The sequence below is a fragment of the Bidens hawaiensis genome, unplaced genomic scaffold (genome assembly GCF_021521415.1).
Source record: "Bidens hawaiensis isolate Kalapana, Puna unplaced genomic scaffold, B.hawaiensis_p1.1 tig00001576_1, whole genome shotgun sequence".
Lineage (NCBI taxonomy): Eukaryota > Viridiplantae > Streptophyta > Magnoliopsida > Asterales > Asteraceae > Bidens > Bidens hawaiensis.
The window spans coordinates 1621119-1636803 of NW_027491089.1; the positions used below are offsets into that span (position 1 = coordinate 1621119).

Consider the following 15685-nt stretch of genomic DNA (forward strand, 5'->3'; position numbering starts at 1 on the left):
GACTCGTATACAAAAGGGCAAAAATGTAGGGAATTTCACACCACCACAATGTATGCCATACGGATTGAGCCAACTCACACGACACAAAAACATGTTCAACTGTTTCCTCCACTTCTCCACAAGCTGGACAAAGTAAAGATTCTACTCCGATGTTCCTTTTAGCCAGCAATATCAAGACGGGTATAATTTCCCAATCTGATCATCACTAGAATTTTCTCGAGGTCCAATTATCCAAACTAATTATGACTATAAATTAAATGAGAACTTTGGTGCCGCAAGACTCCCATTGGCCCATTTGATGACACCTTATTGTTTCGCCATTTCTTTTTGTTTTTTCTGGTTCAGCTATCGTAACGAACGTAATGGAGCCGACCGAACGCCAAAAATTTGTCAAGTCTTGGTACCATAATGAACATGACGGAACCAACCGACTACATGTAGACTCACCGCCTCTCCGTCCAGAAGCAACAACGCTCGAGTTTTATCGTCCAACGCCATCTCATCGGTCTACCTCATATATTTTTTGTTTGTTTTAGTTATGGTACCGTAACGAACGTAACCAAACATTTTTTTAGTTAAGACATCGTAATGAACATGACGAAAACCGGAAAAATTTGCGTAGAGTCACTACATCAATGCTTGGGTTTTCATAACACCGAGTTTTATTGAACCACGGCACTCCATTGGCCCACATCAAATTTTATAATTTATATTAATTCTGGTACATAACGAACGTAACCAAACCCAATCGATTTCACGTCGAGTTAACGCCTCAACGTCCGGAAACTACAACGTTTGGGTTTTACTGAGTAAATAAGTGTCGTTTTAAATATTATATTTTTCATATGTTAAATTGACGAACTTTTTTTGGGGGGTTTTAACGCTTAGGTTTTACCAACGTTGTTTATACCGTGACGAACGTGACTTACACTAACCAAATTCACGTCGACTCAATTTTGTAACGCTCGGGTTTTACCAACACCTGAGTTTACACACAGAATGAATATGTTAATTTATTTTATAATACGCGTGCCACTAACTTTTTTGTTTTTTTAATTATTAAATAACTATGTTAGCATGCTGAATTTATTTTTTTAAGTTTAGTTTCGGGTCGTAACGATCATAGCTAATACTAATCGAAATCGCGTTAATTCCTGTTAATACAGAATTTGTACTTATTCTTTAACCTAAATTTCACTCATTATCATTTAATATGTAATTAGATGTTTTTTTGACCTTTACGTGTCAAAATCCTACAACGTTTATCCTTTAGCCCTCTGTTAAATTTATTCGTTAAGTTAAGTCATGTGTTGTTCACGTAAGGGCAATACCGTCATTTCATCCAATTTATACCCACTCACCCCCTGATTATTTTCAATGAACAATCCTAATTTTTAATTTTACATTGGTGTATGTTATTATGTTGTGAATTGAGTAGAACTTTGAATTAAAATGATGTAATAAAGTTATAAAATATCAACTACATAAAGAACAAATGAATAAAGAACACATGAAAGTTGTGAAAAACAATTATAGTCAATGAACTCACATTTTATATGTTCAAACTAATCTAAGTTCATTGTCTTCTATATATTCTATTCTTTCAAAATGATTTACCATTTAATTTCATAAAAGGTTGATTTTGATTTATTTTTGTGTTGCAAAAAGGCCATATCGCAGAAAATAAAACAATGGAGAAAAAATAAAGATGATAAATGCATAAATCAATAATTGAACATGCAGCCTTAAAGAGAAAACGGGAGTCTTACCACCAATTTAGGATGACATTTGTTTATTATTATTATTATTCAGTCCTCCTCCGATGAAATTAGAGGAACGGATACTCCGCCAGAGAAAGAGCAGCGGCCGTTGTTTTCGACGAAGGTGAATGCTGAAGGTGGAAATGATGGAGGACAGTCTGTGTTTTCTAGTATTCGGCTTAAGTTTATGAAACCTAATAGCGTTGAGAAGCTTCGAGATAGGTACATTTCGTTGCTTAACCTAGATTTTTGGCTAATTTTGGTCCGGTTTCGTTAATTATAGGTTAATTTTTGCTCTGTTTTTACGGTTTTTGGTTAATTTAGGTTCGTACAGTTTGTGTTTCTGTGTATTACGCGTAAGTTTATGAAACCTAATAGTTCTGAGTCTTCGTAATAGGTACATACTGTACGTTTCTGTGTTTAACCTAGATTTCGGTACTTTTGGTTTAGTTTTGCTGGTTTCGGTTAATTTCGGTTCGGACAGTCTGTGACTCTGTGTTTCTGAGTGTTAGTCACAAGTTTATGAAACCTCACAGTGCCGAGAAGCTTCTAGATAAGTATATTTCGTTGCTTGTGATTCATGTCTTCTTTTGAAGTTATCTCAATAAATTAGCATCTACTTTTTGTCTTGTGATTCAGGTTGGTATCACCGAGCACGCAATTGACGATGCTATTGAAAAGCTTCTTGCTCGCATGTAAGTTACTGCATACTGCCATTTACAATATTCTTGTCAGACCATTTACATTGAGAGAGAAAAATGGGAGGGACTGGTAACGGGTCAAAACATCTAGTTTATTGAAATGTGAATTTGTAGGTTTATTACATACTCATGCACTACCTTTGTATCGTTATTCATTATTTTAACATAAAAATTGTGAAGGTATAAAGTTGGGCGAGTTGAGCAGATGGAAACAGCAGATCAAGCAAAATCAAGAGGAGGTTCTTCTGTAAGTTCACTGTGATCACGGTTTAAACTTCTGTTAAATTAGTTTTATTTCACATTAGACAAAACAAAACAAACTTGATTGAAATGTTTGTTGTCACAATAAACTGAAATTCCCTTATGCTTACTCATAAAATATCTTGAACTTCTTTTTAGAGCATGCTACTAGTTGATAAATGTTGCATTAACAACTTAATAATCGCTTGTATTGTCACTTGTGCTACTATTGTTACTTCGCTATTGAGCAATGGCATATTTTCTTTGTTGTAGATAATGTCTCATTTTAATTTTTTTTTGTAAATATCTACAGGTAATTCAAAGAAAACTAGTACAGGTGCTTACACCATCAACTTTGATTTATGGTAATATTGGGCCACAAGCTGTTCATCTTCTTTCTCTAAAGGAGGTACTGATTTACATCTATTGCTGTAATTGTTTTGTATCCATAATTTAGTTTCTACTTAATGTGGACAAATTAAGTATATTTTGTTTAAAATTACTTATGTAGTTATGTTTACTATGTAGCACATTTATTATTTAAGACTACAGAAAAGTAAACAATTTTTTTTAATCTGACAGCTCAAATCAACATATTTATTTATTTCCTGCAAAGTGTAGTGATTTCTTCAAATCCACTTTTCTATCAACTTATTACAAATGTTATTATAATTAACATATTTTTTTTGATGTGCATACTGTGAAGGTTTTGTGGTATATACTTATAGCCATGTCACTTTGCCTTTACTTTTTTGTGCAGGGTACACATGATCTTGCTGAGGGTACAACTGCATATGGATTTGCATTTGTTGACTGTGCCTCCTTACAGTTCTGGATTGGATCTGTCACTGATGATGCTTCCTGTGCAGCTTTAGGGGCTCTTTTGATGCAGGTACACCTTTTGGTTAGATGTGCCAATTTGGATCCGTCTGTTTAAGAACGGGTTGATCTGGGTTGTTTGATATCAAACGGGTCATATGGATACTATTTTAAATAGCTGAAAACAAAAGGGGCCAAATGAGTCAATGTTGGCAAAAGTGTAATTTAAATGCATAAAACCTTCTAAATCATCTTTCTCAAAAGTTCTATTATTATTGAAGTATTATACCTTTTTAAAACATATATACACTCTTGTTATTAGTTAAAAGTTGTAATTTATGGACAAAGCGTTACGGGCCAACTCATAGGACCCAATCCAGTTTGATATGTACTAAAATTGATTGTTTTGAACTGTACCTGAATTAGCCTGTGATAATCAAGTCATGTTTGAAGATTTCATTTTAAAACTTTACAACCTATATATTACTAACCTTTTTCCAATTGGTTTTGTCATACAGGTGTCACCAGCAGAAGTTATTTATGATAATCAAGGTGTGTCTCCATTAATTTTCTGCATCTATTTGACTATGTAAGGAGTGATGATAAAGTTTATATTAGATGTATCAGTTTGAACCTTCGTACGTTTGAATAGGTTCGTTTGCGGGCTGCTTTATCTCAAACGGGTTGAATGGGTCAAGTGTTTTTATTAATGCATACAACCTCTAAAATCATTTCTTCAAACATTACAAATTTTTAGTGTAATAATATTGTTTGTATAGTCAGACTCATATTAACATAGCACATTAATTGTTTCAAAAATGTTAGTGGGTCAACCAATCTGACATCATGACATGGTTCATTTTGATCAGTGTAAAAAATTCTTTAGTAAACTTGAACCTGTTTTGACCCGTTACCCGCACTGTCCTTTTTTTAACCTCCAGTTTTATTTATCATATTTCGTCTATGCTTTGTTATAAAAAATAATATTTGGTGCAGGGTTGTCTAAAGAGACTCAGAAAGCCCTTAACAAGTATTCAATTATGGGTAATGATGTTTTCTTTGTCTTTAATTTCTATATATGACAACAAAATAGTTTCTTTTAATGATTGTTTTCAAAATCCTAACCTCTAAATTGTTTTAAAATTTGTCTTTTGTAGGTTCTTCTGTCACACAATTGACTCCAGCACAACCTTTCACTGATTTTGTTGATTCTTCTGAAGTTAGAAATTTTTATCAACTGAAAGGGTACTTTAGAAGTTCCTCCAATGTGTGGGATCGTGCACTTGATGAAGTGGCTCACCAGGATATTGCATTATGTGCTCTTGGTGGACTTACCAGTCATTTATCCAGGCTAAAGGATAGATTTTATAGAGGTCACATTTCTGAATAGTGGTGCAATTGGTTTGTGTAACTAAGTGTAGCTTTGAGTGGTTTTTTTAGGTCAACACGAACCCGACCTAAACGGTTTCAGACTCAATTTAACCCGTTTATATTGTGTCGGATAGGTGTTGTATTTCCATGTGTCTGGAATGGCTATCCTTAATATTGACTCATTTGTACGAGGATTATTATCGGTTATTTTCTATATCTACCGGGTCAAATGGGCAAAAGCAAAACCAAAACAAATTAGCTAAAAAGGAAATGGATCAACTGGGTTGGTAGTCACTCAAGTTCTACTTTTTAATGCAAAACCCTACTAAATTATTTATTTCAAAGACTTGGCATTTGAAATAAACTTTTTTAGTCATTTAACAATGTATTAATAAAAATCAGGCAATAAGTTTTTCAGGTTAATTCAACCGTTTCTTCCGTAGAAAAGTTACACACTTAGACATGTGAATTTATGCAGAGGGTGTTCATTGGTTTCTTCAGTTTTGAATTTTTTGTCTCTAACGTGAAACCAATCTGAATCAGAAATGTGTTTAACTGAACCGAATTCAACCGATTTGCTTCGACCGGTTATCTGATTAAATCAGTTATTATTCGTTAATCCTATTGAATTCGGTTTGGTTATCTGAATAAGCAAGATTTGTGGAACCGGTAACCAAACCAAAAACAGAATTTACAATTCGGATATAGTTAGGAATTGAACCGGAAACCAAATTCACAATTTGATTAGGCTTTTTACGGTTAGGGATACGGTTTGGTTTTCTGTTTTTGGTTCTTTTTGCACACTAATAACATTGTCTGAGGTCTACTGGACATGATATTTTGATACACTGATCAACAAATACAACTTTGAGCAGTTAGATGATGCATTACAAAACGGAAGTCTTTTCCCCTATGAAGTCTACAGAGGATGCCTTAGAATGGACGGTCAAACAATGGCTAATCTTGAAATATTTAGCAATAGTGAAGATGGTGGACCATCAGGCAAGTCAATAACATAATTATAGTGTAACAAACTGTCCAAGTTAGTACAAGCATCCTTGTTTTTCTCATAACAACTGATGTCATATTGCAGGAACACTGTACAAATATCTTGATAACTGTTTGACATTATCCGGTAAAGGACTCTTACGGAGGTGGATATGCCATCCACTGAAAGATGCAGAGGAAATTAATAATAGGCTTAATGTGGTTGAAGAATTGATGGGACGTGCCGAGATAGTGGCGGTTACTGCTCAGTATCTTAAAAAGGTTCCACATTTAGAGAGATTTCTTGGACAAATTAAAGCTACTTTAAAGTCATCTGCTTTACTCTTATTGCCTTTGATTGGCAGCAAAATATTAAAGCAACGAGTAAGTTCTCTGTTCTTTATTCACACCAAAAAATGAAAGCCTGTTTTTATGCTGGCATTTGTTATTTAAGTTAATCTCAAATCTTTTATGTCGTTTGTTTTATTCATTTGATAGAGCAACTTTTTTACTTTATAAAAGGCTTTTAAAGACATTTTTTTACTTAAAAACACTTTTTTTGAAGACTTTTTTTTTTACTTCTGTCACCCCAAAATAGTTGTCCACTAAAAGAAAAACACAATTTAAGATGTGTAAAGTAAATGCAGATTCTAATTAGCAGAATGCCAATTTTACCCTTAATGCAACTAATATAATAATTGACTTGGAAAACCTGCAAAGTTTGGTGATAAGCGTAATCAAGGGTGTAACTGGAAAAGTAGTATATTATAAAAATCTATTTCTGAAAGTGTTACGATAATGACATGGACAAATGACAATAATTGGAAAGTCATTTTATTCAATGGTCATATTATGCATCAAACTAGGGATATGGAGGTTGTATAGTTTTTGGTTACAAATGTCTTAGAGACTTCTCTTTACCTTATTTTTGTCACGTATCATTATGATATTTCCTTTTCTTACCCCATATATCTTCAAGTTTATCTATTTTGTATCATGTTTTTATTTTTATTCTATATCCTTATTTGTATTACTTTTTAATTTACTATTATTATTATTATTGTTGTTGTTGTTGTTAGTATTCTTATATTTTGTTTCTTATACTTACTAAACTTAATTCAATTTGTTTATATGCTTATCTAGTTTTAGTGTTAAATAATAGATTATTTTTAATATCCAGTACTTTTATTACTACCTTTATTTATTTATTTTTATTATGACTAATGTTTTTATTATTTAATATTAGCTTTATTTAATTTTTCAATACTCTCTAATATCCAAAGGTGTTGTGTTGAACTTTGTCCTTTTATATTGTCGATACACATGGTTTTTGGAGCCGAGGTCTCTCTGGAAGCAACCTCTCTATTCTTTGGGATAGATGTACGGTTTGCCTACATCCCACCCTCCCCAAACCTGCTTATAGCATTGCTATTTGTGGGATCTTACTGGGTATGGTTGTTGTTGTATACAATAAAACTAGACTTTGGGTGTCTTTTAACTGGTTGTACTAGTTCAACCCATTTGACCCGTTTCCTTTTTAACTAATTTTCCTAATTGACTTTGCCACCTATACTATCAAGCAAGTTCTTTTTCTTAAAACTCTTTCTTCACATGCTTATTTTTTTTCTTTTGCCGTTGCATTGTGTTTTTCTATTTATTTTATGCAAATGTAGCAACTAGCAAGTATATTGCTCATTGCTACTGAACTTGTAAAATAGAATAGCAGATTTATCAAACATTACCTTATTGCAAGCAAACATGTCTAGTAAAATTTATATTTTGACTTACTTTATATTGTTTCTAAGCTCACCAGCTTATTTGAAAAATGCACTAATAAAGAAATGAAACAAGATAGTGCTTATGGTTATTTTTTCTTCTTATTTTGTATTTACCGGATATTGCACTATGGTTTTCAATGATGCAGGTGAAAGCATTTGGATCTCTTGTTAAAGGTCTTCGAGTTGGAATGGATTTATTGATGCTTTTACAAAAAGAAGATAATGTATTCTCACTATTTTTAAAAGTATTCACACTTCCAATGCTAAGTGGGACTGATGGCCTCGATAAATTCCTAACCAAATTTGAAGCAGCTGTAGACGGTGATTTTCCTAATTATCAGGTATTTTGATATTCATATGATTTCTTTGTAGTTATTTTTGTACAAGTTTCTAGTGGCTAATTCATTCCATATAGGCTCAATAATATATGTTGTACATTTTCTTAATTCTCATAGATGTGGCTATTTTAACATATTCACTAATGAACAGTGAATTGACTTTGGTTATTATTATTTTATCAGGTCAAATGGGTCAAAAATCAGCCAAATTGTATTTTTAAACCTCTTAAGTTTTTAATTATATATAGATGTAATTTTTTTCTATAAAAAATAGGGACGGAAGTGTTGAAATTTAACATGACCATTATAAAAGTTACCTGTTTGATCCAATAACAAACTTGCGCAACCTGCCTAATTTAAGGGCTGTACATTCAATACAGTTTTGATTTTAAGGTTTCTAACTATACAGTTTTTGGAAGTAGATAAATACCAAGGGTAAAATGGGAAAGCTACTAGATTATAGTTAGCCACTTCCAAAAGGACCAAAACTGGACAGTTACAGTTTTAAATTAGGATACTAATCAACTTGGAAAACTTGTAAAACATTAAGTGTAAAATGGGAAAACTAGTAGATTATAATATACACTTACAAAACTGAATAGTTACAGTTTTGAATTAGAATACCAATCGACTTGGAAAACTTGTTAAATATTAAGGGTAAAATGGAAACTAGTAGATTATAATTATACTTCCAAAATTGGATAATAATCTACTAGTTTTCCCATTTGACCCCTTATTTTTTACTAGTATTCCCAATTTACCCTTAGTGTTTTACAAGCTTTCCAAGTCAAATGGTAGCCTAATTCAAAACTGTATTGAATGTACAAACCTTACATTGTGTGTTTTAGGCCAATAGGCCATACTTTTTCATTTTCATATTAACAAACATGCATATGCATGTGTGTGTGTGCGAATAACTGACATGATATATGATGCCAGGCACATGAACTCAAAGACTCGGATGCTGAAATACTATCAATTCTTATTGAACTATTAATGGAGAAAGCTAACGAGTGGTCTCAAATCATCTTTGCTTTAAGCTGTATTGATGTGCTTAGATCTTTTGCCATGATTGCAAATTTCTCATGCATGCCCATGTCTAGGCCTGTGATAGTTTCAAGATCAAACTCATCGGGTTTTGGTCAACGGTCAACGGGGCCCACACTTCATATGAGAGGATTATGGCATCCTTATGCTCTTGGAGAGAGTGGAGGAACACCTGTTCCAAATGACTTGTGTCTTGGAGATAATGAGTTTGGATACAGTCCTCGGACTTTGCTGTTGACCGGACCAAACATGGGCGGAAAGTCAACTCTTCTTCGTGCTACTTGTTTAGCTGTTATTCTTGCTCAGGTAAGTTTTGATGGTAACATTATAAATGTTATCTCCATGCTTTACCGTGTTTTAACTTGGTTTTTTTGCTGTTTGCAGTTGGGCTGTTATGTTCCTTGTGACACGTGTGTTTTGTCACCTGCGGATATTATTTTCACACGTCTCGGTGCTACTGATCGTATAATGACTGGTGAAAGTAAGTTACTACCTGAACGGACACAAGTGGAGCATGTGCATGTTCGTTTGTTTAATTTTAACTGATCAAACGAATGAATGATCGAACACGAACATCTAAAGAACAAGGTTTTCTTGTTCGTGTTAGTTCGTTAAGAAAACGAATGTGTTCATGCTCGTTTTCGTTAGTTCGGTAACAATATAAACAGACGATTCAAGAACTTGAACGGACATAACTGAGCTAAAACCAATAAAAGTAAATGTGAACAATTTATTGGGCTTAAAAAGTTATTAAAACTAGCCTAAGTTAACGAATGTAAACGGACGAACTTAAACAATTGCAAATGTAGAACGTAAACAAAGGAACCTTCATGTTCACGAACATAGATGAACAAATAAGACATTGTTCATGTTTGTTCATTAACTCATTTAACCAAATGAACACAAACTTTTGTTCATGTTCGTTCGTTTACTATATAAACGAACTTCTTGCCACATGGTTTACAAACGAATCACCGAACTTTCGGTTTGTTTACAATCCTACAGGTTATTATTAGAATAATATAATTTTTGTAATCATATTTGGCACACTAATTGCTTATAAAAATATATATTTTGATACCTTTGAAGTGTCTGCTTGTTAATTTGTTAACTTCTTAACCTCTTCCTCTTTTGTTAGGTACCTTCTTGATTGAATGTACAGAAACAGCATCGGTTTTGCAAAACGCAACTCAAGATTCTCTTGTTATACTTGATGAGCTGGGCCGAGGAACGAGCACTTTTGATGGATATGCTATTGCTTATGCTGTGAGTATACTTTCTTTTAAACTTTACAAAGAGTTTAGATTCGGCTTTCGTCTCTTAGGTTTGCCATATTTAACTACTTGACTGCGAAGACCATATTTTTTTGGTTGTATTCTCATGGCATGTGATTTCGAACTTTTAACCATTTTCATCTTTTTACTAGCTGTTAAGTACAAGGGCATTTTAGTCATTTTTATCTCAGGGCCTGTTTTGGTTAATTTAAATTGGTATAACAGTGTTATTATAATTATTAATAGCATAAATAATTATATTTAGTTATATCGATTATATTCAACAAAACAGTCCTTTAGATGAAATGGCTTAAATTCTCTTCTACTGAACAGTAAAATCTAACGGAGTTAGCAAAATGGACGAACATGGTTAAAATTTTGAAACCACGGGCCATGGAAAGACAAAGAAATGGCCTCGGTAAGTAGTTAAAAACTTAAAATGGACAAAACTCAGACGCGAAAACCAAACTTAACTCTTTTTAAAAAAGGCTATATGCTGCTAAAATGAGTGGTTTAGGAGAAATATTTTCAGATACACGATGGATATATATTGCATTTAAACGCAATTTTTTTGACATAAAACAGAATTTGAAAAAAAAGTTTTAGAATTAAACAAGTTAAATGCGTCAACCAGTGAACCTATTAGGTCGACCAAACACGTTTAACCAGAAACTGGCCTAAATTGTTTAGACTAAACCCAAACCCGTGTCATCTAAGTTATTCACACCCTTGTTTATAATGCAGGTGTTTCGTCATCTCGTTGATAAAGTAAACTGCCGATTACTATTCGCAACACATTACCACCCACTCACAAAAGAATTCGCAACCCACCCACACGTTACATTACAACACATGGCATGCACATTCAAACCCATATCCAACACTTCGTCATCACCCGACCAAGAGTTAGTTTTCCTCTACCGTCTAACTGCAGGCGCCTGCCCAAAAAGCTATGGTATGCAAGTGGCATTAATGGCAGGAATCCCCAAAACAGTGGTGGAGTCCGCCGCGAAGGCCGCAGAGGTTATGAAAACGAAGATTGGAGTGAGTTTTAAGTCGAGTGAACAACGGTCGGAGTTTTCGACATTGCATGAGGATTGGTTGAAAACTATTTTAAGCGTTGCGGATGGTGATGGAGTTAGTGATGAAGATGATGTGTATGATACATTGTTTTGTTTGTGGCATGAGCTTAGATGCTCTAAGGAAAAGCTGTGAGGTTAATGAGAGTGAATGGTGGAAGTATGTTATTATAAGCAAATGGTTTCATGAATTTGCTTTGGGTTTTGAGGTGTTTTGTTTATAATGGAAAGTTTATGATTAGCTTATGTAGTAGAGACTAGAGAGATGTGGGCAGATTAACATATGAAAGTAAGTATTTTTGGTACTGTTCGAACTTCATTTTCGATTCGGCAAAGACAAGTTAGATGTAGAGGTGCACAAACTGGGGTTTTATTCTGGTTTTGGGCAGGGTTGGGTCGGGTTTTGACCACATAGGTGGAACTAGAGGTGCACAAATTCAACCGGGTATTAGAAAAACCCGAGTTTGGGTATGATCGGGTATTGGAAAATCAAGTATTAGCAATGCCCGGGTTGGGTTTGGGGTCTAGGTATTGCCTCTAAAAACCATACCCTATGTATCGGGTTCAGGTCGGGTATAGAACCGGGTATTTGAATACCCTATTCCGGGTATTGAAAAAACCATATTTTCGGGTTTTTTGGGGTTTTCTCAGAGTATTTTTCGGGTATAGATTGGAATTTTTTGGGGTTGCACTTTTAAGGGTATTTTCCAGTTATTTTTCGGGGATAGATTGGGTATTTGAAAAACCCGGTTTCGGGTATGGAGCCGGTTCGGGTTTTCAGGTATTACCGGGTACAGATCGGGTCCGGTTTGGGTATGGGTTTTGGTACTAAAATGCATACCCTATTCGTACCCTACGAATATGGTCGGATACGGGTTCTGGGTTTTTTTTCGGGTCCGGTTCCGGGTTTGGGTTTTTTGTGCACCTCTTGATAGAGGTGGACAACAAAACCGGTTCCTGGAACCGGTTCGGTGGAACCGGTTCGGTGGAACCGAACCACCGAACCGGAACCGAACCGGTTCCTACCCGTTTTTCGTAGGAACCGGTTCGGTTCCGTTTCAACCCGACCATCCGGGACCGGTTTGACATTTTTGGAGGTAGACCGGGTAGGAACCGGAACCGAACCGGAACCGGTTCTGGAACCGGTTCGACCGGAACCGGTTCGGAACCGGTTCTAGCCGTTGGAGAAGTTCTAGCCGTTGGGAAACGGTTTTATGGCCGTTTTTTGACCGCTGGGGTCAAAAATGGCCGTTTTTTGGCTCCCCAAACACCCCACTACTAGTATAAATAGGTATTTGGTGTAATGGGTTCATCGCAACGTAACGGCTAAAAAACAAAGGGGTAACACCCCTTCAAGCGAACTAGGAAGGTATAGTGCATATGATTTCTCTACCGGTTTATCCGAAGAGGAATATGGCACTTTTGATGTTTTGGCTTGGTGGAAGGTAAAGGAAACCGAGTTTCCGATTCTTGCCGCCATGGCCCGTGATTTACTAACCGCCCAAGCTTCTACGGTAGCTTCGGAATCTGCTTTTTCTCTTAGTGGCAGGGTAATATCGGTGAGAAGAACAAGACTGAATTCGGAGTCGGTGGAGATGTGCATTTGCTTGAAGGATCACTTGGACTCAATCGATCGTGTTCAACACGTAACCACTCTGGAAGACGAAACACCACTTGATGTTCGAGTGCACGACGAACAAGAAGGCGTTTCTACAAGTAATTCTGATGAATAAGTCGCCACTCAATAATTACGACGAACAAGAAGCTTTTCTAGAAATAATATGTCACAACTTTATATTTATAAGTTTAATGTTTTGTTAGTTTGTTTTTGAATATTTTAAAACATGTAACCTTTTTTTTTTGAACTTCTTAAAGTAAATAAAATGAATTTTATGTTAATTGTTTTTTTTATTTAACATGTTATACAAATACGAATCGTATAACACCGCTCTTGATTATAATTCAGCATTTGACTTGCGTAAGCCAAAAGACTATAATACATAGCAAACTCAACAAATGTAACACGATACAGATTTAAGTTCACCATTACACGATACACGATACAGACTAATCAATTCAAACACGCTGACTGTCAATATGTTGTTTACCATTGCTCTGTGGGTGAACAACAAAAGTAGCATGAGCCTCTTCAGAAATCAGAAGAACACAAATCATCACCTACACAAGCAGCGGAAACGAAAAACGAAAAAAAAATAATATTTTACACTGTAACCGGTTGGAACCGGTTACAGTGTAAGAACCGGTTTAGGAACCGGTCAGAACCGGTTCCACCGGTTCCGGGTCCGAGGGTTGGGGAACCGGTTCGGTTCCCTAACCGGTTCGACCATGGAACCGGTTTAAACAGTGATGTTGACTAATGGAACCGGTTCTGAACCGGTTCCGGTTCCTTTGACCAACCCGATTTGATCACCTATACCTCTTGATGGAACTGGTTCTAGCGTGTCTGGGCGGTTCCGGGTACATGTCTGGGAAAAACCTCATACCACGTCGTACCTACGGGCCTAATACGGGTAGGAACCGGTTCCGGGTCAGGTTCCAAGTCTAAGCGAGTAAGATACAATTATTCCTGTTAAAACTTGTTACATGTTATAATAATTAGTTATTATTTTGTTTAAACAAAATTCAGGACTTGAGTGCTTGACGCCTTCTCTTTCAACTACACGGTCATATAACCAAAAATAAAGTTGTTTATAAAACCATGAAATACATTTTTAAACATCCAAAAATACCAAATTGATGTGCACTTGACATAAACTTTTGAGAAAATTGAGTTTCATGTTTCATGTCAACATTCCGTCCGAATTTCATACATTTCAAAAGCACGAAATCTAAAGGTTCCAAAAACGTTAGTAACAACTTTCCAAATTTGTATAAGATACAAATTAAGATAATTTTTATAAAGTCTTAGAAGTTTATATCTTACACATTTTGGGGATACAATACTGAAGTACGATATAAAACGTCTCTCATATTTGCATCAAGTGACATTCTTTCTATATTCAAGATGTTATGTGACATTCAACTATTGTGACACCTACATATTTCCAGTTGTGACCCATACTATGAGAAAATTTCCGTTTGTCGTCTTTTTAGGTACAAACGCAAGCTATTTTTTACTTTCACGTAGGTTGTTTGCGAGCTGAATCAAGCTAGGGCAAACCTGGGCTCGGCTGGGATTTTAAACAAAGTTGAAAACTTAAACTTGGCTCGGTTTGTCTCGTTTTTTTTTAAATAGCTTAGCTTGGTCCAACCGTTAGAACTTAGAAGAACAATATTAATTAGACCACGGCCGGCCCAACCATTTTGGTGGCCCAAAGCGAGTAAAAAATCCGGGGGCTTTTTCTAAAATTTGGATTCGTATTTTCCAAAATTTTATTTATTCCGCTTCACTTTCAGTTAAATAAATAGTTATTTAGATACTCTCTTTTATAACATAAACTAGTACACATGATTTGTTTATTAAAATAAACCAACCATAATGTAAATATATTGAAACATGTCGTGAATGTAACTTCATTGGAGAATACTAACACACGCATTGGTCATTCTTAACATGGCCGTTTACAATGATGATACACACATATCATCTTAATTTCGAGAAAAAATAAACAGGATAAATACGATAATGTTGAAGTTAAATTCGAAATAAGTTCTCATTTTATTGATTTAATCATTAATTTAAGTTTAGTTAAAATACCAAAAATAATGTTATTAAACTAATCTTAGTTGTGAGAAAAATAAGATATTGTTATCATACCAGATGACAATAGATTTTTTATATGTAATTTTGGGCTATTTAACATGTTTCTATAAAAAAAAGAAGACAGAATTACAAATTTTGTCCTTTAAAATAAGACGAATTACGGTTCGTGTCCTTTTTTTAGTTTCCTTGCAGGCGGTGTACTTTAAACTTTTTTTTCCTACAAGTTTTGTCCTTTACGCTAACTGGGTTAGAAAAAGTCAGTTAAATCCCATCACGTGAGGCTCATGTGAGGGTAGTTTTGTCCTTTCATATATCTCTGCAACTAAACCCCCCTTTATCAGTCTTCCCCCTCACTTTCAATCGATTAAGAGATGCGGTTTGTGATCTTGTTTCTTCTGGGTTCACTTGTAAAGTTTTTCAAGATTGAAAGAGGTATGTTTTTCATTTTTGGCCAAATTATTATACTTAGTTAAACTTATATATTTAATCTTTCATATTTTATTGTTTGGCATGCTGCCAAAGTATCATAGCTATGAAACCAAGAGATACTAAGGTTATTTAGTTAGA

At 34.8% G+C, this 15685-nt stretch overlaps 1 protein-coding gene across 1 annotated transcript; it reads left to right on the forward strand.

Annotated features, from left to right (window-relative positions):
- The first annotated feature begins 48 nt into the window (after positions 1 to 48).
- On the forward strand, positions 49 to 11756 carry LOC143588883 (DNA mismatch repair protein MSH7-like). Its single transcript, XM_077069784.1, has 18 exons — positions 49 to 132; positions 1813 to 1982; positions 2085 to 2116; positions 2245 to 2333; positions 2400 to 2455; positions 2642 to 2708; positions 3015 to 3110; positions 3462 to 3593; positions 4039 to 4072; positions 4517 to 4564; positions 4678 to 4873; positions 5763 to 5893; positions 5985 to 6262; positions 7803 to 7997; positions 8934 to 9347; positions 9426 to 9522; positions 10180 to 10307; positions 11060 to 11756. The coding sequence occupies exons 1-18, from the start codon at positions 49 to 51 to the stop codon at positions 11528 to 11530; spliced, it is 2718 nt and encodes a 905-aa protein (XP_076925899.1). The 3' UTR covers positions 11531 to 11756.
- The last annotated feature ends 3929 nt before the right edge of the window (positions 11757 to 15685 follow it).

Bases quoted from the DNA above. Each gene is read 5' to 3' on its own strand.
- LOC143588883 (XM_077069784.1), top strand. From the start codon at position 49: ATGTATGCCATACGGATTGAGCCAACTCACACGACACAAAAACATGTT. The intron at 3,594-4,038 runs GTACACCTTTTG...TTTGTCATACAG, and splicing joins TAGGGGCTCTTTTGATGCAG to GTGTCACCAGCAGAAGTTAT. The intron at 10,308-11,059 runs GTGAGTATACTT...TTTATAATGCAG, and splicing joins GATATGCTATTGCTTATGCT to GTGTTTCGTCATCTCGTTGA.